At 38.1% G+C, this 22,815-nt stretch overlaps 1 protein-coding gene across 2 annotated transcripts in view; it reads right to left on the minus strand.

Moving 5' to 3' along the window:
• Positions 1–22,566, minus strand: part of ABLIM1 (actin binding LIM protein 1) — a 217,252-nt gene extending 194,686 nt beyond the window's left edge. For both annotated transcript variants that reach the window (XM_025167016.2, XM_025167012.2), the window contains exon 1: positions 22,346–22,566. In XM_025167016.2, the coding sequence (XP_025022784.2) occupies positions 22,346–22,358 (13 nt within the window). In that variant the 5' untranslated portion in view covers positions 22,359–22,566. The remainder of the gene's footprint in view (positions 1–22,345) is intronic.
• Between the last annotated feature and the right edge of the window lie 249 nt (positions 22,567–22,815).

A 22,815-nucleotide genomic window follows, 5' to 3' on the forward strand; every position in this document is an offset into this window, starting at 1 on the left:
GCATAAGTTTTCAAGACAAAAATTGTCAGAAGAAAATCCCAGTCCCAAGAACTAATACAGCCAGTTGGAAATACATAAAATCAAGACATATAATAACACCTTCTTTACTATACAGAGTAGAAATTACAAATTAGGAATTTTCTGGAAGACCTTCTGACAAGACAATATTGTATAGTTTCTCTTCTTCCATTGTTACCCAGTAGATGGCTAAATAATGTCTTCCTAAGAGGAAGAGTCATACTGTTGTAGAAAGGATCTGCAGTTTCTGAAGATCCACTGCCAACATGTTGCAGCATCTTCTACACCACTACAATGCTACTAAAAGACACCTCTAAATTTAGTGCTACCATGATGGAAACTGTAAGCAGCCACCATATCAATGTTGATTGTAATGCTATGCACAGACTTGCCTGCATTTTTTTATCATTTCTCATTTAGTTACTGTGAAAGAGAATTTGCCGTTAAAATTTGTTTCAGATGAGAACATAATTTTGGTGAAATTCTCATGGATGATGGAAGGAGTTGTTCTTGCACTTATTTAATTACTCACTCTTAAACATTTTGCAGCCTCCATAGCTTTTCACAAGGAAAGACATTTTTACACACTAGGAAGTAACAGCAGCCAAGGGGGGTTTACAGAGATGGATATATGGGCAACAGAAAACTACATCAGCACATTACCCTCTGCCATCCCTGACAATAACATAAGCATAGTATAATAAACATGATATCAGGAGACAATCAAAAGAAATCCTCAAACACTCAAGAATTCAGTAGAAAAACAGAGACTTCTCAAGAGAGAGAAACAAATCTTTGAGAAATTGCAAGACAAGGATTGGCCCGGTCTTAGCTGAATGTGGAAACAACTGACAGACAGGCAAGCTTTAGCTGACACTCTTTAACTTTATTTTTGATGAATATAAATATGAATATTTGTTCATTTATTAATATAAATTTCATACCTGTAGGAACAAATATGATTTTGAATTCGGATAGCAGAAGAGAAAGCATTACAACATTTAAATCAAAGCAGAAACATAAGACAGCGTTAACACAAACAAAGCACCCACTTATAGTTTCAGAAGTCTATATTATTGGATGCCAATCTGTGCTAGCCTGAGTAGTGGGAATGGGTCTCAGACACATTTTCTGCTTCTCCCAATACTCTAGAGATGATGTCTTAGGATGTCAGTACCAATTTGAAACACTCTGCAGAAATTTCCAAGCTCAGCAACTGTCAAGAAGCACTAGAGGGTTTCTCCCCTCCACCAAAAGGGAGAATCATTTGTTTGTGTTTGAAGTATATAGTACAGTATCTGGAAAGCAAGGACATTTTCAGAAATATAAGAACTATAAAAAGGGACACCAAGCCCCATTTTTTTGAATGAAATATCTTGAAGAACTAGGCATAATCATTCAAATTACTATATACCAAGGGAAGAGAAAAATAAATAGGATCACCTTTAAAAGAAAGGGTATGCTTAGTACAAATAAGTTAAGCCAGATCAAAACAGTCAGTCATACTACAAAGATAATTGTTTTTTGCTTTCTACGGCCATTTATTTCATCATAGCAATAAATCCGATTTGTGGCACTGACAGCAGAGATGAAAGAAGAGCCATCATACTCTGTCTAGTAGTGTGGACAGCTACTGCATAAAGCACCACGTGCAAACCTGGAAGCAGATAGGAATTTCCATGGCAATCGCTAAACTGAACTACAAATAGTAGGAAAGCTACTGCAACTAATGAAGCTGTTGGCAAGCTCTATTTTATCCTCCTGTCCATCCATCTCCCAGGCTGAGCTGATAAAGATAGCCTCAGATTTGCATTAGGTGTTTCACTGATGTCACTGCTTTTATTTTGTGGGGATATATGAAAAAAGCATAAAAATGTATCACACCAATTATGGCAGCCTGTTTAAATCTGGTCTTGGTTTAAGGATTTCCATTAGCAGCCAAAGAACGGCACTCAGACTTGCAGAGGGATATTGCTAGCACATAAATCTATTTGAAAGACTGCAATTGACACCACACAGAATATTCAGGTCTCCATGGAGACTGCATATAAAATACTGCAATCGAGTCACAAAATATTGCTGATTTCCTTTGTTTTTCATAGACTGCGGCAACTGCTAATAGCTTTATTTAGCATTTGTCTAGTAGTAACCAGATTTGGGATATTTTGTGTATGTAATTACCAGTCTAGTTTCCACTCCACTGTAAATTAATTGTGTGGGAGAGGTGGGGCTGGGAGGAAAGGAGGAAAAAAAGCTTTCTTCTTTAGGTGAAATAAATGTGTGCTGGTAGATTAATAAAAACTTAATTAATAAAAACTGGACACTAAATCTATCACTCCTTGCTCCCTACAACACTAGATTTAAGAAAACAATTTAAAATTTAATCATTGTGGCAAGGTCATTCCCAAACTCTATGCTGATCTACTTGGAGGATTCTCAAATGCATGGCAGGAATGCTTTGAATTTTACTAAAACCCTAAGGAACTCCAGTTGGGCCAAAGTTTAAGATACAGGTAGTCCTTGTTTAGTGACCAATTTGGACCCGCACCTCTGTTGCTAAGCGCTAGGGTCGCTAAGCAGAAAATGTGATCATGATGGACTTACAACCTCACTTCTGCTTTGGTCGTTAAGTGAATCACTGCAGTTGTTAAGCAAAATATCACATGACCATGACTTGGATTTTACTTCCAATTCTCCAACAACTCTGCTTGTCGCAAGCCAGTTGAGAAGCACACAAATGGCAATCAGGTGACCACAGGACTCAATTTTTTTTTACACTGTCATAACTTTGAATGGTTGCTAAATGAGGCAGTCGGTAAGCAAGGTCTACCTGTGCTGACAGGGACTTAGCAGAACAGAGGCTAGTTCCAAATCCATAATCAATACCAGCATCGAGCTCACATGTTTTCTCATATGCAAATCCCAACATTCCTTTTCAACAATTATTGCTAATTATTGTTATTTTTAGAACATTGGGAGTCAGAGACTCTTACTTAATTATAACTGTGATACCAAATACAGATCATTCTTCACCTAGCCTACCTCAGTGCCGTGAACTACCCTTAAGCATTCTGATATGTACATCAGAAGATATTCAGAAATCAGAAGCCCCAGTAAAGTTGATCCAGGAAATGCCTACATATTCTGGAAGGAAACTACTCAGCTGGGTCTTCTTCCAACTCAGGAAAGTATCCAAGAGAATTGGAACCATCTATTAACTGCATTCTCAACCCCAGTATTTCAAAGAATGCTGCAACGATTCATTTTGAATATTTGAGGAAAGAGAAACACAGTAGACAGAATTATTAGAGTTGTTATATAGATTTTTAGAGGGTACAAATCTTATAGCAGGAAAAATATGCCAGGGTAGGGAACCAGGTGCCTACGCACCACAATATCATGATGCCTGCCTAAATAGCTTTGATTTATTTATTTTTTTTGAGAGTAGGAAGCTGAAAAGCTATAAAGTTGCACAGTGCTACTTCTTAGCATCATCTTCATTCACAAGAATCCCTCTGAATACTATGCAAGTATTCTGAGAAAATTAATATTACTTAGTTTGGAAATACACCCAACCTGTTCATTTTTTTTTTTTTAAAGTAAGCTGGATCATCCCCTTGCTCCCCAAGTCTCACTGTGCTGCTTTGCTGTACTGGAGGTGTTTGGTGGGTATTCCTGGGAAGGATGAGCAAAGCACTCCAGGAATATACACTAAGGGTATGTCCTTCCAGCAGGGTCACCAAAACATGAAGAACATCCCATTTGTCCAGATAAAGCAAGTAGATACCTATATCAGGCAGCAACACTATAGGAAGGTGCTGGAGGCAGATGATCACTTTAGTGACACTGACAAAGCCAAGCCATTGTTTCATAGCGTGGAGAAGGTGGTAATGGTAATTTCTGTTTTGTTTTGTTTTTAACCAAGGAAACCACATGGATAGACAAGATAAAGTGATTGCCAATATAACGCTGGAAGCAGTCAATGTGCTACAGAGGGAGAGCTGAGAATCTTTTAGAATACAAATAGTGCTATGAGGCAGCCTTCCAAATATCTAGTTGCTGATTTTAGCATGAAGAAAAAGAAAATCCAAAGCCGCAAAGACAGAATTACAGTAGGAACATGAAATTAAGAAGTACAAACATGGGAAAGCTCAACACAGTGAAATATGAAATGAATACGTTAAATAATGACATTTTAGATAACAGTAAATTGACATGGACTAGAACTGAACACTTCAACCCAGATCATACTGCTTACTACTCAGGACATGAAAAACAAAACAAAACAAAAATGATGTTGCTTTCATAGACAGGAAAGATATACTTGAGTGCAATGCAATCAATGGCTAACTGCTATTAATTAGATTTCATGAACAACCCTTTAATATTGAACTGCTTATGTGGAAGCTTCAAGTCACGCTAAAGTGGAAGAACAAAGCCAAACAGTTTCCAAGATATGACCTGAAGTATACTGCATACCCGATATATTCTAAGACAACATCAGGAACTGCTTTGAAGTCCTGAACCTCTTCGATAAGAAACCAGAGGAACTGTGGAATGAAATCTAAGAATTTGTTAACAATGAAGGTGAAAAGAAACTGCCAAAACCAAGAAACACACACAAGCAACGCCCCCCCCCACCCCCAAACTGGGTATCCGAACAGATGGTGGAAACTGCCAGGAAGAAAAGAGAAGCCAAAGTAAAAAAAGACAAACATCTCAGGAAGAAACTTAACAAAGAATTTCAAAGAGCTGTTAAAAGAGACAAGGAACAGCATTACAACAATATCTGTAAAGACATCAAAGATTACAACAAACAGGGAAAAACAAGGAAAGTTTTCCAAAAGATATCTGAACTCAGAATGAGGTTCCAACCTTGAACTAGTATGCTAAAGAACATTTATAGTAACTGATTCAAAGATTAAAAGAGATGGAAGTAGTATACTGAAATACTGTACATTAGGGATGCCAACATCTAAGATACCATAAAAGATATTCCCAAGATCCTCTAGTACTAGAAGATGAAGTTAGATCAGCACTCCAACTATTATGAAGTTGGAAGGCTACAAGAATTGATAGAATAGTTACAGAAATATGGCACGCAACAGAAGAATCAATACGCTAATTAATCTATATAAGCACATCTTGACAATGACATAGCGGCCAACAGATTGGAAGAGAACAATCTAATACCAAAGAGAGGAGACTTAACAGAGTGGGCATAATATCGTACAATATCATTAATTTCACATGCAGCAAAATAATCTTAGGATCACCCAACACAAATTAAAGGCCTATGTGGAAAAAGAAATGCCAGCTGTTCAAGCTAGTTTGAGAAAAGTCTGGGGAACAAGAGACAATTTGCTCATGCAGATTGAATGACTGAGAAAGCCAAAGAATACCAAAAGATAGCTGAAAATGCAAATGATCTACAAGCTTTAGTAATAAAAGTCAAGGAGCACAGTGAAAAAATGGGTGCTATAATTAAATATAAGGAAGAACAAACTAATGACAACAGGTATAGCAACCACCCTTAAAATTGACAATGACTAAATAATGAATAGCATCTGCCTTTTAACTATCAACAATAAAGGAGCCAACAGTCAAGAAATATGCTGCAGAACAGCACTCAGTAGAGTAGCAATGAAGTCCTTGGAAAAGATAGTCAGGTGTTCTGACATTTCTATACCTACAAAGATTAGAATCATGCACATAGTATTTTTCCCTATGACAGTCTATGGAAGCAAAAGTTGGACATTGAAGAAGCAGGATAAAAAGAGAATGAATGCTTTTGAATTCTGATACTGGAGAAGACTTGAGAATACCATGGGCAGCCAGCAAAACAAATGAATCATAGAACAAGTCAATCCAGAGTACTTACTGAAGGCACAAATGACCAGTCTCAAACTATAATATTTTGGACACATTATGTGAAGACCCAGCTCCCTTGAAAAGTCCATAATCCTTGGAAAAGTGGAGGGAAAGAGAGGGTTGTCAGCAGCAAGATGGATATACTCACAACAAATGTATGCACCACTGAGAGACCTAAAAGGCCAAATTGCAGACAGATCATCTTGGAGAAAGTCTGTCTGTGTGACTGCTAAGAATCCTCACTGACTTGAGGCACATAATCAATGAAGCTGGATCAATAGAGACCAACTTGAAAAGCTGTAGTTCTTCCAGTAAAGACTGTATTGTGACAGACCAGCAATTTTGGCAGCTGTTTTATAAGAATGCCCAGAATGTGCTGTCAACTTTACAAAAAATATCACCAGTTCTCAAAAGCTGCCTATCCCTGCCATATCCTTCTAATATATCTCAGTTGAAACAGAATCCTGGATTGATTTTAGGCAAAATATTAAATGAGGTGGATCCAGAACATTTCGGGGCTCCATATCTGAGGCCCCCACCCACAATCCATATAAATATATCAAGTCATAGATTTTGGATTTCATGTGCATTAATCTTAATCTTATCATGACTTCAAGCAGTAGCAGATCTTTGGAGGAGTAATAGACAGATTTTTTTCATTATATGTTGTGATCCTGTTTGTGAGTTTTAAAGTATTTTAGAGCAATGATATGGTAAGTTTATTCCTTAATTGCACAAAAATATGCATTAAGTATATTCCATGTTGACTTACATGCTTAAAAAAAGGCTTGCTAAAAATTCGGTTTCAGAAATGCTTATTTGGGTATTAAAAGGAAGGATATTTATTCTATTTTTTTTAAAAAAAAATCTCTACAGTGAGACTTTCATGCCAGAGAGAATATGCCTATTTGCAGTTTTAGAGGTCAGTGCTTACAGATGTAGCTATTTTATTGTCTGCTACAGGAAAAACAAGGAACCCTGGCTAGCCATATAAATCATGTCACCAAACATTAACAATAGGAATCAATAGTTAACCAGGCAAAAGAACATTCCAACAGCTCTCTGAAAAGGGAGAATGCTGTAGAAAAGAAACACAGACAACAAAACGAGTTTGGCTGCCAGGATGCTGACTTCATGTACTCTGGAGTCTGCACATGATTGTTCAGCCGTTACATTTATCCACTAACAACTAGGTTTATTCATATAGATTTCAAAGCAGGCATTTATTTCTATAGCACAGTCCTTAAAAGCACTTGATTAATACTTACAAAAAATGCATCCATCAAGGCTGCAGCATATTTCAATAGTCTGTGTGTGTGCCTTTTAATGAAGCTACAGAGGTCATTCTCAAGGTCTCCCTGTCAATGTCTATTTTGTACTGATTTAAGCAGAGAATCAGCTCTTCTTCACTCTTGTCTTGATTCAGAGCATCTCCCATCTGCTAAACTACAAGGAAGTATATTCTACTGGTAGATTGAAAGCAATATATTCTTCTATTTAGAATCAATTATATTTGAATTAGCAGTTATTTCCATTTAAACATTTCATCCTGAAATACATTTATAAAGCAGAGATTAATAACCTGAGTTTTCATAACCCTATGCAGCCCTCTGCTTAATTCTATTAGTTCTTGGTCTAATTTGAACCCATCACCATCCATAAATTTCCTGCATTCCACTTTTGAGGAAGGAGAGAAGAGGATATCAGAAAGAGAGATTAATTTTCAGAGAGAAAATGGATGTTACCACCACTGCTGGCTTGGGTACCACATGATTCGCTTCAATACTCTCCATCATATAAGCCCCCACCTGCCCAAATAACATCTATGTAAAGGAATGTGGCCTACCATGGAAAAAAAGGCTTCCCACACTTGTTACAGAGGGTCTGCAATTAACATAAGATAGCCTGTTTTGTCTTATGCTGTCAAGAACCATTAAGATCTTCCCTTTGTTATCAGTTAAGTACTCGAAATTAACTGAAAGTAGCTTTGCCAGTTCCCTTAACTTTTAATAGCAATGCAAACAAAATATTTATATTTCAGCTTTCAGAGATTTTTGTTATGGAAAAACTTCAAAACATAGGAAGCATGTATCTACTACAACTTATTTGATAAGGAACAGCAAATACATTCTGGCTAAAACAATTGTTTTATGTCTTTCATTTGAACAAAATTAGAAAAGATCAGCTTTGCAATTGGAAATTAAAGCAGATTCTGTATTTATGGTAATTAATTGCCTAAGTATCATGATATCCACTCTCAGCCTATCCCATTATTGTGTCCCTAGATGTAATTGGACTAGAATGCCCATATTCCACAGCCAGAATGACCAAATTAAATGGATTATATGGGGTTGCAGTTCCTTATCATGTGGAAATCCAAGATTGTGAAAGGCCACATAAACTCCATGTTAAAGAGGAAGTATGGACAATGTTTTCTCACTTGGTCCTTCAACTGGACCACATTGCCATCTTCTGGAACAAAGAGGCAGATTTAGTTTTTTTAATTACCAAGAGAAAATTACTTCAGTAACCCTAATGAAGGACCATTTCTTACACTTCAATTGTCTCAAAGAAGTATTTCTTACATATTACCCACTTTTTATTATGGGATTCTCCAATTATTTTTTTAACTTCCTGAGTTAATTTTTCTGCCAATACCATTGTGACATAGGGTACAGTTACTATAACCAGACAGTTCCAAACCACAGGGCGTGAGGCTTCAGTCATGCTTACTCGCCCTCAAGCATACATGGCAATGTGATGGTTCTTTGGCCCTATTCACACTAGTAAGAGCATCAAAATGGACATTCACATGCACAGGACATTGCTTCCACATTGCTTCAGAACATGAATTATGGTGTAATAATCTAGACAGTGAAGCAACCTCATACTTTAGGTTAAATGCCATAGACCATTATCCTGGGTTCAAAGGTTATACAAGGTTATCCCTTTCCTGGTTTATTTATCTCCTTATGGAAACTGAATAGAAAAAGAGGACAAAATAGGTTGTAATGCTTAGCAATTCTCATTCACATTCTGGTATAATCTATACTACATCGCTGAAAATCATGCATGAATGAGATGATGTCATCTTAACAAATCACAATAAATAAAAATTTCTAAAAGTGGTCCTTCTAAAGTTCTGTCCATCATGAAAGTGAGCATAAATGTTCAGAATCTATTGGGTAGTTTAAATATTTTAATAAATTCTTACTTGATTTTATTGTAGATGTTTTTCTTCAAATTGTATTTTTTAGTGTGCTTTATTGTAAACTATCCAGAGAGCTTTGGCTATTGGGCAGCTTAAAAATTTTAATAAAAATTCAGTGTTCCTGGTCATTAGCAGGATGAGAACAGGGGGTCTTATCAGTGCTTAGCAGTGGACCTACATTCTATGCTCTCAGCTTGCCATCTGCTCTTCATGTCCAATCTGAACTAGGCAAATACGCCACACATAAATAATTTTAAAGGGGAAATTAGAATAAAAAAATTCAGTATGCAATTCCAATATTAATAGAGCCAGATTAATTGATTTCTAGGAGCTGTTTTTAATATGATATTCTGGAAGCAGCTCTTCTTTAACATATTATTTGGTAAAGATTTAAGGAGTAACTGAATGTTTACTTTGACCCAGGAGTATTTTGCTCACAATTAGCATAATCCACAGGGGGACCCGCTGGTGTGTATTTCTGATCTTTCCTCAGCTACAGTGATCTCCATGATATTTGTTAGCAGGCCCATCCCGATCATAAATCAAAGATAGCTTGCTGGGAACCAGTTTCCTTACACTTGACAGATCCCCCCAAGACTGCTGTAGGAATCTGATCATTTGTCGACAAGTGACAAAATGCAACATGGATCCCATATGACAGTTTTCTCCAAGTTCAACAAATGTCCAGACCAAAACTGAAACATACTGCCAGCAAGTGAAGCTTAGACACAGAGAAGAAATTCTCATTCTACCTTGAAATACAGTAGGAGAATTGTTATCATTCCAGGTCCAAGCAGACTTCTTCTGGTAGTCCTTTGTGATGGTTAAAAAGGAAGACATGGGCATAGTTCACTGAACCTGGTATATTTCTGTCCAATGCATATTTTCCTCAGTGTCATGATGAAATAAATAAAGGAAAACCTTTCACCTTTTCATAGGGCATTTTGGACATAGAAGTTTTGAGGATTCCCCCTCCCTCCAGCTAATAAGGACAAAGGCAGCTGCTTCTTCCTTTGATTCAGGCTAGATTATTAATTGCGCTGAAGAAACAGAACAGCAGTTGCATATGCCAAGAGACTTGGTGGTTAACACAGGGAGTTATGTGTGAATCAGTGCCCATGTTAAAAGTTAAATCCTTTGCAGTTTTAAACTGAATGGCTAGGCGACTTTGCCAATGTGTCCTTCTTATGTCAAAGAGCTCTCATGTCTAGATACTGGACACATGGATCTGGGACTTGCAATCTCCCAGCAGATATTACATATACACCAAAGCCAGTTACAAGCCTGTGATATAACTAAAGAACAGAAAGAAAGTTAAGTCATTTTCAGACTAACAATTTCCCCTTTTTTAAAGCAGTTCTCAACCCCCCAAAAGTGTGCATGTAATATGAAAGTGGCATACAATATGTTTATTTTAATAAAAGTTGTTTGTAGAATGAAATGCTTTGATATTCCTAGGATATTTGTATCCTATGTACTGGCTAAAATCAAAAAGGTATCCTGCCACAAAGAGAATGTGTTCATTGGGTAATGGCCAGAAGATGTTCTTAGTCAATTGGGCCACATATTTTTGTAATTCAGCTAACACTCTTTTATAGCCAATGCACCACAAATAGCATGGGACAAAAGGGGAATTGTGTGATCATACAAGACTGACTGTTCTCAATTTTTCCAGACAAACTGTTTACATTATTTCATACCCAACTGTTTTATTTGCCACTATTCAAGTCAAATAACCCATGTATGTATCAGAATTCATTTTTATTTATGAGTGCATTTGCTATTATTATCATTGGTAAACAATTCTGATGAAAACCAACAATCCTGTCACAGATACCTGGAGTTTTTGTTGTCATTTTGCTGTTTCAAACAATATCTTCTCACAGTTCTTCAATGTCTTGCATTTATTTATCATTATAGCTGTCTTAAGCAATAACTTCATCATGTCCCATAGCTCATGCCTTTGAAGCACCTACATATTTCAAAATGTAGAAGAGAAAAAGTAAAATTTTGCCCTATACACAATCTTTCACAGAAAAAAAAGCATACGTCATATGAAAAGGGCTATGGATATTGGGTATGGATCATATTTTATATATTCAGTTATGCGAACATACAAACCACCCAGAGTCATTCAACGAGGTGGGCAGTGACAAATTCAATAAACAAACAAACCTACTAACCAAGAAACCCCAGGAATATTAAAGCAAAGTGACTGGGTAAAAAGCTGATTTTAGTCTAATATTGCTGAATCTGTTCCCTCTCATGTTCAGATGTCAATTGCTTATGCAGTATAACACTGAATTAATCAAAAGCTACAGACTTTCTTATTGTCAAGAAAGGCAACCTACAGCCCAATCATTCCAACACAGTCCTTTGCACTCACAACTTAAGTACACCACTGGCCTCAATGGAACTTATTCACCAATAACAGCACATAAAGGTTTCAGCCTTAAAAAGAACACTGATCTCCACAAAAGGAGAATACTTTTTAGGCATTTCAGGCATAGAAAACTTCAACTTTTAAAATTATCCTGTACTTCTAATTCATGTTAACCACTGCATAGAAGGCAATCTCAATATGTGTTTCATCAGTTATAGAAAGGCCTTTGATTGTGTCAGTCACGTGCTCAGAAACATGGGAATCCCAGAACATCTCATTGTCCTCATGAGAAACTTATATACAGATCAGGAAGCCACAGTACAGACCGAACATGGTGAAGCAGACTGACTCCAGGTCAGCAAAGGAATGCAACAAGGCTGTGTACTCTCCCCTTATTTATTCAACCTATATGCTGAATATATATTAAGGGAAGCTGCATTGGAAGAGGATGAGCATGCACAGTGAAAAAATGGCACTAAAATTAAATATAAAGAAGACCAAATTAATGAAACAGGTAAAACAACCAGCCTTAGAATTTACAATGAACATATCAAAATGGTGGGTAGCTTCTGCCTTTTAGGATCAACCATCAACAGTAAAGGAACAAGCAATCAAGAAATACACTACAGATTAGCATTTGGTAGAGCAGCCATGAAGGCCTTGGAAAAGATATTCAAATGCTGTGATATATCTAGACCTACAAAGATCAGAATCATGCAAGTCATAGCATTCCCTGTAACACTCTATGGAAATGAAAGTTGGACTTTAAAGAAGCAGGATAGGAAGAGTATTGAAGCCTTTGAACTTTGGTGTTGGAAAAGACTCCTGAGAATACCATAGACAGCCAAGAAAACAAATTGATGGATCATCGAACAAATTAACCCAGAGTTCTCACTCGAGGCACAAATGATCAGACTCAAATTATCCTACTTCAGACACATTATGTGAAGACCTAGCTCTCTGGAAAAGGCTCTCATGCTGGGAAAGGTGGAAGGAAAGAGAGTTCCTAGGAGCAAGGTCGGTGGACTCAGTTACAGTTTTGATTAATGCACCATTGGGAGATTTGAAATAACAGGCTAAGGATAGACCTTCATGGAGAAAATCTATCTATATGGTCGCTAGGAGTCAAAAATGACTTGATGGCACATAATCAATCAAATAATTCCAATTCTATGTTTGTCACATCCTTTGACAGGACTGAACTGATGCCCCACCCCCACCCTTCCACAATTCCATGTAATCAATGAAATAATTCAAGCAGGATGGGCTGGTTTAACATGAAGTAGAAAGTCTGATCCCTTTCCTACACTTGTACAACAACATGAAATATAGATATTAGCTTAAATGTGAACAGACCAACTACAGAAATAAAGCAGATAGGGCAATGGAAACTCGTGATACAGGAAACAGAGTGATCTACTTCTCTCCTGTTTGCCAAAGACAACATTATGTTTCAGGTACAGTGATAACAACTCTTGCTGGCTGTTACAGTTTATGATGGCTCTGTGAGCCAAAAAAATAATAATAATAAAAAAGAATTTTACTGCTGTATTTGTTGTCAAATATCCCAGTAACGAGGTACAGTCTTATCCAACTCTAAAGAATAGAATGAGTATAGTTGTTTTGATCCTCAAACAGCATAAACCCATGCAGAACCAAAAACAGAAATTCCCTAGATCCCCCAAATCCACAGTGACTTGGTCTTGCAAGGGTTGAATTTGACCTGTTTTCCCCCATCCAGTTCCCCACAGGCTCCAGACGCCAGCAACATCACTTAGATGGCCAAGGGTCAAGATATATAACTGATATCATAAGTACTGATGTTACCTAACCCTGTGCCAATGGATGACCTCACCCCCAACAGCCTCATATAGATGTTAAACAGGAATGTGGAGAGAGTTGAGCCACAGGTACCATACAACTCATGGGCCAAGGACTGGACCTTTCCCCCTTCTATCAACACCAACTAGAACTGACCCTGGAGGAAGGAGAATCACCACAATATCCCACAGAGTCCAATGGGTACCATGTGCAGTGCAGAAAATAGATCTAACAAACAAAATGGAGGCTGTACCCTTTTTCCTCCTTGTCCTTTGGACATGACCAAAGTCAAATCCAGCTCCTCTCTGCCTCATTCTATCAGACCCAAAAAGACCCTCCCTGCCCCCAGACAAAGCCTCTGCAATCCCATCTCAATCAAAGAATAGAAGCCTTGTTCACTAGTTCACAGGACAGCCCTAGGGCAACCTAACAAGGGAACTGCAACATGGTGAGAAACGTCAATGTTCCACCCTCAGTCAAGGACACTGGCCTGATTACCTCAACATTCCATCTTAACCACGGTCTTGGCAGTTCTGCTGCCAAGTTTTGCCTAACAATAGAAATAACCCCAGGTGTACAGATAAAGATCTGTCTAAACTGGCCAGCAAATCAGATCCCTAGGAATTCCCACCTTGTAGTCCTCAACTTCTATAAACATTTTTTGTTTTCCCATTGTTCATGGTTCCTCTTTCTTGTAAAGCAGGCACCCAATGATCTTTGCAATAGGCATGGCTCTTTCTCCTCAGTGTTGTGCTCTGTACTTCTGAATTTTCCATGACACCATGATGGTACTGAAGGCCACGAAGAAATGAAGGAGGGCCAGTATGGATGCATCACCTCCATCCACAGGTCATCAACAAGTGCAATCATGAATCATCAAAAAGTGTGATCAGTGCTGTTTCAATACTGTGACCAGGCCTGAAACCTGACTTAATGGGGTTCAAAAGCTGCAGGCTGACCATTTCTGAACAATCTTCTTCAGAAAGGGAAAGTTGGAGATAGGATGGAAATTATCGAATGCCACAGGGTCTAGCAGTGGCCTCTTGAATTAACTATTTGCAGCATTTAACATATAAACAGCAGAATTTCTTGGTGGAAGGTAAGTAGCCATCTTCAATGTGATTCTACTAGGCCCTTTTGAAAAAAAAAGATAATCATAATTTCTTTAATTCTTTTCAAATCTGTATACCAGAATACCTATATTTGTTTATCATTCAACCATCAGCAAGGAAAATACACTTCTGAGAGGTCTGCCAGCAAACCATACTTGGTCAATGAGCATATTTAAGACTCCCAATGACTAAGAACAACTATATTTTCTAAGATTCATATCAACACATAAAAAGGAACTTAAGCAAATAATATTTCTGGTGGTCAAGCACAATAGCTTGGATCCTAGATCTAAGTTAATTTTCTAATGAATGAACTGGGAGTTTCTAGCTTTTCCTTTCCACTAAGGGTTAGATTCCCATTCCAAACATCATTTCTGAGAATTACCTTGGGAAGCTCTTCTGAACAGTATTTGATGTATTTGATGCAGCTAAAACAGTAAAAACAGTGGTTTTGTGGGTCTTCACAGCATGCTGAATCCTAAATTAATTACACCTGCTGGCTTAATATAATGAGCTAAACTAAAATGTGGCTGAGTAGTTTATGGTTTAACTGGTTTTGCAAACATAGCCTAAAACTTTAACTCTCTCACCAACTCCTTCCACATATCCTCTAATATCTGTTAGTAGCAAATGACAAAAAGGAGATTCTTCTAAAGACAAGTATCATAAAATCTTTATACCATTAAGGCTCCATAAACAAAGCCATGTGGGCTGCAGCTGTCTGACAAAAATTATGCAATTGAGCACGAATCATATCTCACTACTGAAAACAAAAAGGCAATCACAATTATAATTATAATGTAAGGGGGTCATCCCTAATTTAAAGATGGATGGCCATGCAATTCACCCAGCTGGATAGACTTGTAGACAAAAGGGGTCATTAGAAAGATCCATTTTGGTTTGATCAGCACAGCCTGGTAAAAGAGAAGAAAAGTTGCCACAGTACAAATAAAGAAAAAAGCATGGTTATAATGGTGGTTTTATGGTATTTTCTTAATATAAAGAAGACCACATAAGATTATAATGTTACTGAAATGCATTACTCCACTCCAGCAAGTTACAGATACTTTTATGAAGTCAGAAGTGATGCAGACATCAGTATCAATAATGGAAATAATTATCAAAGTCAGAATAACAGAAAGTGTTTAGATGTACTTATATGATGTACTGAATTTATCTCTCAAGAAGACCTTGTTCTCCCAAATAATTTATCTTTAAAATGGGAGGCTTATTTTAGATTCACTGAACAAATGATCATGGAGATAGGAGATTATTTCCTGTCTTCTGTTTTCAAAGAGACCATCCTAAATTTAATATAATATTTTCTGTATATTTTCCATACATTACCCATACATGCATGTTGGCCAACAACTGAAACTGGATTGTTTAGGGTCTGGGATCTGTTCCAGTAAGTCATGACTTCCCATGATGCTTCTTTAGTTCTATTCTATATGATTCTATATGTTCATGTGTGCAAGTATAGTACAGGAAAAGAAAAGAACTATATCTCAGTTTGGGATCTAGAAAACTAAAATGGCCCCATCATGTTTATATCCACTCCTGCAACTGGTGAATAGGAGTTCAGAAGCAAGAGATTCCTATTGTTGTAGTTTTATTACCCCTTCCTAGTCCATTTGAAGATAGTGTTGTAGGCAAAACACTGAAAAGCTTAACTGTGCTTTACAAAGTTAATTTCAACATCTTTGAGTGGCAGACTCAGATTTCTGAATTATGTTTCCCACGGTTGTGTTCCTTTCCTGCCACTCTTCCTGCTAATTGCTATTTACTGAATATTCACTTTGGGAAGCCAATGGCCACAGCTGTTTGTTTTTTTTTTAAGTGGCAGGCCATGGGGATGTGGCAGTAATATAGTAGAATCACCAGGGGTGGTGGCATGAAATTTTCATCCCCCCCCCATGATTTTGTTTTGTTTTAAAATAAATAAAATAGATTCAGCTGTGCAGCACAGAAATAGAAATGAAAGCATCCCTAACCAGTGGTTCTTCACCCTCTTCCTGAACACATCCAGCAATAGAAGGCTCACCTTCCCCACTCATATTTGGCTTCACAGTTAAATGACTTCCGGCAATTTAAGTCTTTTATTCCATATCCTGCATTCTCAAATTACAGACAACAGGCCCTAATTCTGTGTGACAGCCCTTCCGAAATGTGAAAACGTATTCATTTAATTGGTGCATAAATGCCCAAAACTAAACAACATCACAGGAAATTTGGCCACTGCTGTCTTTACGCACAGGCAACATCATGAGCAGGTAACTTAATGATTAGTTGGAGCAGCAGGATCATGCTGGCTTGTGTTACATTTGTGTTATTGTCTCTATTGCTTGTGAAGCATAGCATTCTGATTATATTAGGTTCAAATAACTTCCCTCCTTTTAAGGAACATCTGAGGGGCCGCACACCTGCCCAAGCTGATGCTGGTGACTGTCATACAGTTCTGTATATATTTACATGGGCATCCCGCTTACTGAACTCCAAGAAACTTATTTTCAGCAACCATGCACAGAATAGCACGGTTAACTGTTTAGCCACAGGCTAATCTTACTTTCTTTTTTTAAAGTCATACAGACGCATGGGCATTCAAAATAGCTTATAGGTCATTGTACTGACAAACAATGACAGGAAACTAGCAGCTTACAATCATTCTGGTGCTCATTAATGCTGACCTATTTATAATTCCCCCCCCAGGAATTCCAATGAGCTTGTAACCAAAACAAGGAGAGATTTTTTTTAAAAAAAATAAAAGATGCAACTCAAGATGAATGGGTACCTTGTTTTTGTTAAGTCTAGCACCTTAACAGCTTTTTTTCCTCATGAAAACCACATTCTAATATAGCCTTCGAGTTGTGAAACTAATTTATGGTATGTTAAAAAGTAATCACGTAATAAAATGTATCTAAGTAACCTAACAAATACCTATAGCAAAAATACTAACCCAGACTAGGATTTTATTCTGCAATCATCTTGCGTTAATCAGATAATTTTACTAAGTGTCCATACATCAATACCTTCCATTTGTAACATGCCCATGCTTTCTCATCATTTTTATTTCCATGCCTCCCCTAAAATCTGTTAGAAATGGAATAGTCTGCTGGCTAGTAGCTATGGAACTGGTCAATACATTTGAAGAATACCAAGTTTGGGGAAGCTATTCAATCATAGAACATTAGCCCTTCACAGTCTCCATAAACTCTGCTTTTCTGTAAAACTGACAAATATATGCCCATCCAAACACCATATCAATAGCCTTATAAAATACGAATATAACCTGATTTTAATTTTGGGGCTCAACCATGGAAAGTTCTACATGTACAATTAACAAAACTGTGGGGATATGCAAAGTTCTTTTCTCCTTGGCCATCATTCTGATATTATTACCTTACACTTCTGTTTTTAAAAACTAACCACAACCCTTATAACAGCTAAGGGACACAGAATAATTAGTTGCTTAGTTGTTGCATTTTAGATGATTAGATGACAACACTTGACTATGTCTTCCGAGAATTTAACATTTTGAAAAAATATGTTAAGGCACTCGGCTACAAGGAACACTGAATTATCAAATTTGACTCCCTTCCACAAGTACCCCAAAAATATTACTTAGGCCTACACATATGTTGTTAACCCCTGAGTGCCAAATGCATTGAAAAACATCAGCTGAACTTCCAGGCTTGCCTAGAGTCTAGGCCCACGTTCGGTTTAAGGTTCTCAGGTACCACAGACAGGATACTAGGAAGAACACACTAAACAGTAGATTACCTTCAGTCAATAGGGAAGTGAAATTCCTTTTTAATACATACTATAGTTTAATTCCAGAATTCCCTTCTCCCATCCTGAGCTTCTTGGCCTTGAAACAGTGTGATTATTAATTGATACAGCCGATATCTGAACTATACTAGAAAGCATTCCTGGATGTATGGTGAAATGTCTGCAAAATGTGATCAATACTGATACCTTAAGTCCAGAGACCCCCAACTAAAACTATGCATAACTGGTATCTCTGCTGTGAAGAACTGGCTCTCAAGTGGTATAGCTGGTGGGTTTTGCAAAGCCATCAAAGCCATAGATGCAGCTTTTATCCATCTAGGATGATACGTGAGCAGAAGGCTGAAGCCTAGTCATATAAAAGGCTGCTGGTTACAAATTTAAGCCACTGGGGTAGGAAAACAGGAAACAATTTGTGGATGCCATGTTGCAGGGGAACCTGGTCAAGCCCTGTCAACTGACCTCATTTTCTTGCTTCCAGATACCTACAGGAAGCCTGTGCTTAAATCAACTGTTATTTTTAATTTTCTTTACCTCTTCTTCAGTTGATTGCCATTCTTTTGGTGGTTCTGGTGTTTACATTCAGCCCTTAACTTTTTTGGAAACTGTCTATTTCTGTTGTGTTCTTTCTCTTTCTCCAAAGTCTTCAAGGGAGTTGATTGGCTTGCAATACTACTCAGTAGTTAAATTGTATATTATCCAGCCCTGGTGAATACTATTAATTCTGCTGCCCACTTGGCCAGAAGGGGCAGTATGACATAGAGTTAAGCTTATAGTATGATGGTATTGTGAAGAGTGCAAGTCTGGCACTAGCCACAGATAAGCCACTAACTCAGTAGTTTGTAGCCAGATGATACGCCAGCTGCAACCTTTACGTTACAGTATTGTTCATTTTAACAAAGCTCCTGGTTAGTTGACACGTCCTTGATTTTTTAAAAATATAAAATATTCTATAAAATAAGTGACCCAACTGAGGTCATAACCATTATGGACAAAGTGGGAGATGGGTGAGTCTCTTTTCATATTATTCCCCATTTCTGCATCCCCCATATACCAATAGGGGTGGACAAAAGGGATGGGACCCATAGAGAAGCTGCTTGATTTTGTATTCTACAACAGCCTGCTGAGAAGCCAGATGGGGTAGCTTACCAGTAGTTAATTCACACACCTGGGTTTGAGCAACATGCTAATCCATGGTTAGTTGAGTAAACCAACAAACTGTAATTTAAAATGTAGAAAACAAAGTTTTGCAATAATAAATATGTCAGTCTTTAAATGACTTTTCTGTCCTGCCTATAGACTGCTGGTGCTTACTAAAACGACCATTTTCACTGGACTCTGCCAAAGATTGCACCCCAAATAGTTCTGATCTCATACGCAGGCAACTAAGAGGATTTGAGTAAGGCTTGATTACTCTTATCTAGTGGGATCCTGAGCATTCTGGTATGTAACCAAACCCTGTGAGCACATATGGTTTTGTCCTATGTGTACAGATAGCTCTGTCTGGTGGCTCTGGTGAGTACGTATAAATGGAGAATATAAATATAGCTTAGCACAAAACAGATCATAGACTACTTTAACTGGTATAGCTTTAATAAAAGCAATTTTTATAGTAGTCATCTGTGTTTATATACTTTACCTTATCTATCTTTAGACACCTTCTTGGGAATACTTGAGACCACTGAATACAGCGCTCACACATCTGAATCTGGGACTGGTAGCCAAAGACCACAGAAGATGGATATCCAATAGTATTTTTGTGTTTAAGTTCTTATATCCTTTTATTTTTCCTTTTTGAAGGGGGGTTGTTGTCAAGGCAAGAAGCAGCACGATCATCAGAAGGATGGAGTAGCATGCGCCCCACAGACTACCATTCCTGTTCAATACCATAATTGGTTTAGGCCTGATTAGCAAAATAACAAGTTGTCTCAATATAAACCTGCCTGGACTTTTACAATCTGCTTCCCAAGGCCTTTTTGACAGATATCTCCCAAACTGCTGAATATGCTGTCTTCGAAGCGGCAGTTAGCCCCCACCCTTTGCTTTCCAAAAAGGTTCCAAGATGATACTTTACATTTGGCTTTCTAAACTCTTACATTAAAATTAAATGTAAAGCTACCAATGTTACTTCCTTACAGCTACTAAAAGCTCCCAAAGCTACTACATTCTAATATGACTGGATGTGGTCATTTTTTATGTTATAATCATAGTATTTTAAAGTTATACAGTATTTTGAATATTTTTTAAAAATTCAAGAGAAGGATATAAAAGTTTGTCTTAAAGGACTTGAGTCCACTGGACTATGTCTAAATTATTCAATAATGTTGATATGTATAACCATTTCCAGCTCCATATTTCCAGCATGCTGGACTGCTGAGAAGCATAGTACAGTATGTGGTATCCAATGCCTTTCCCCACTTATTTCTTGCAGAAATGCAAGAACATTGAAAGGAGACCAGGACTACTCACCTCTCTAATAATAAGGGCTGCTCCAATTTTCCCTATTTTACAATAATTTTACAGCACGGTTTCTACAATGGTTAACATAGTCTTGTAACTCAAGAGCTGGCCAGCAATAGATGTTGGGAAACAAAAAGCAGCACAAGGTTTTCCATTCAACAATTAATCAAAAAAGATGAAACAATTGAAGGTGAAGAGATCTGGAAGTAACTGCTTTGTAGGACTTGTAAATCAGAGTAACTCAAGAGCACCCCCTAAAATAAATTAACTAAAGGCGCTTTCGGATTTCAGCTGAGTCAGTACTGTGACATCACAAAACTTAGAAGAAACTAGGCAATATTAAGGAGCCTTGTCAGAATATGCAAAGTTCCTCCCACATCTCCACCTTTTCTTTTTCTAGTTCCAAGCATGGCCACACCCATGAATTTGCAGACAAATCAGTATTTGCAGATTTCTACAGGAGTTTTGTTCTAGTCAGGGTACATATCATCTAGTTCAAATATTAATGAAACAATAATCACAGTATGAGTAAAATAAAGCAATGCATATAGTGTCAATCAGAGAAAACATGTCTTTGATCCTGTTATTTCTTTTCAAGCACACACATTTAAAAGATCTTGCATAAAGTATACACAATGCATTACAGCTAGAAATATCAAATGTACTGGTTTCTCAGAAGAAATATTTTCTGCCCTTGTATCACAGCACATAAGACAGATATTATGCACCAGTTCCAAAGAAGAATTTCACATCTGGGCTTCTTTATATCACAATCCTATGCATCTATATTCAAAAGGATTTCTGACTGGGTGCAAGGAAAGTGTGTAAATGGCTGTTGAGAAATATACATGTTAAAAATTATAATATTTTTATACCCAGATGATAAAGGCTGTTTGTAGATTTCAACAACAATACTAAGAATATGCATTTCTATGAATAACCCCCTTACTGAATAATCTGTAACACTTCATTAACTCAAGTACCTACAAGGCTTAAACTGACTAAAATCACTGTACCAGCAACTTCATCTAGCTCAGAAAGGGGAACGTACCAGTATTATTTTTCTGGTATTTTCCTTCACTTCCTATCAGTGCAAAATTTTAGCTCCCAAATTCTTCACAGAAAGATTTCTTCTTTAAAAAGACAGCCTGGCAAAGCTCTGAAATAATGGTGATGTTCTTTCTTTCTCCATTCTCCCTCCCTCTTTCCCAAAAGGATTCACTGCAGCTTTAAACATCTTGGTGCATCAATTCCTGAGTTTTTCCATCAATGCTGTAAAATGGTCCAAGAAGGGTGGGGTGGAAACAAAATCTCACCCCACCCCTAGGAAGGTAGGTTCACAGACCAGGCCAGGCCAGGCTTCCTCGCATCCACAAAAGGGAGCTGTGGTGTAACACAAACATTTGCTAAAGGATCCCTCAAGCTTAGCTCTTCACCTCCCTCAAAAGGATCAAGCAAATGCAAAATTAAAGGGGAGGTACAGCGAAGTTCTTATGCACAGCAGGTGCACATTGCAGGGGAATGGGGAGGGGGCAAAGAGAAGGAGAAAAGGGACACATGAATGCAACTGCCGGCCCAGGGAGGAAGATACGAAAGAGGCGGAGAGTTGGCCTTATCGCTAAGCATTAGCTGGATGAAAAGACGTTGATCCGATCTACTGTCCCGACCCAGATGCTCACTCACCTCTGGCGGACATGGCTCAGATGGAACAAGAGAGAGGCGGCGGCAGCAGCGAGCGCAAGAAGCGAAGCCCCCCCGACGTTAACCGGGCGCAGCTGAGAGGCATCTCCTCATGTGCCGCCGGGACCGCCAGCGAGAGGGCGGTACCTGTCTGCGTCTCAAAGCGAGGGAGCGCCGCGGACTAGCACAACAGCCGACCGCTGCAGCCAGTGCGAGCAGCGACCGGCTGGGCCTGGGCGGGGCCATCGCCGTTTCGCCAGCCGCTGCAGCACCAGTCGGATCTGGCTAAAAACAACCGCCTTTCCCGGCCCAGCAATGCATCCTTGGGGCCTCCTGCGGAAGAGCGGGGAGGCGATTTGCGCGTTCATTCCTTGATGCAATAACATTCCGGAATGAGTTCTGGCTTAGCAGCCGGATAGAGGAGCCAAAGTCTGTTTTACTGAGGGCAATCCAGGACATTTAAGCCGTTTGAA

Source organism: Python bivittatus, unplaced genomic scaffold (genome assembly GCF_059951505.1).
Source record: "Python bivittatus isolate LINGU-HERP-01145 unplaced genomic scaffold, Pbiv_v1 ctg000980_np1212, whole genome shotgun sequence".
Classification (NCBI taxonomy): Eukaryota; Metazoa; Chordata; class Lepidosauria; order Squamata; family Pythonidae; genus Python; species Python bivittatus.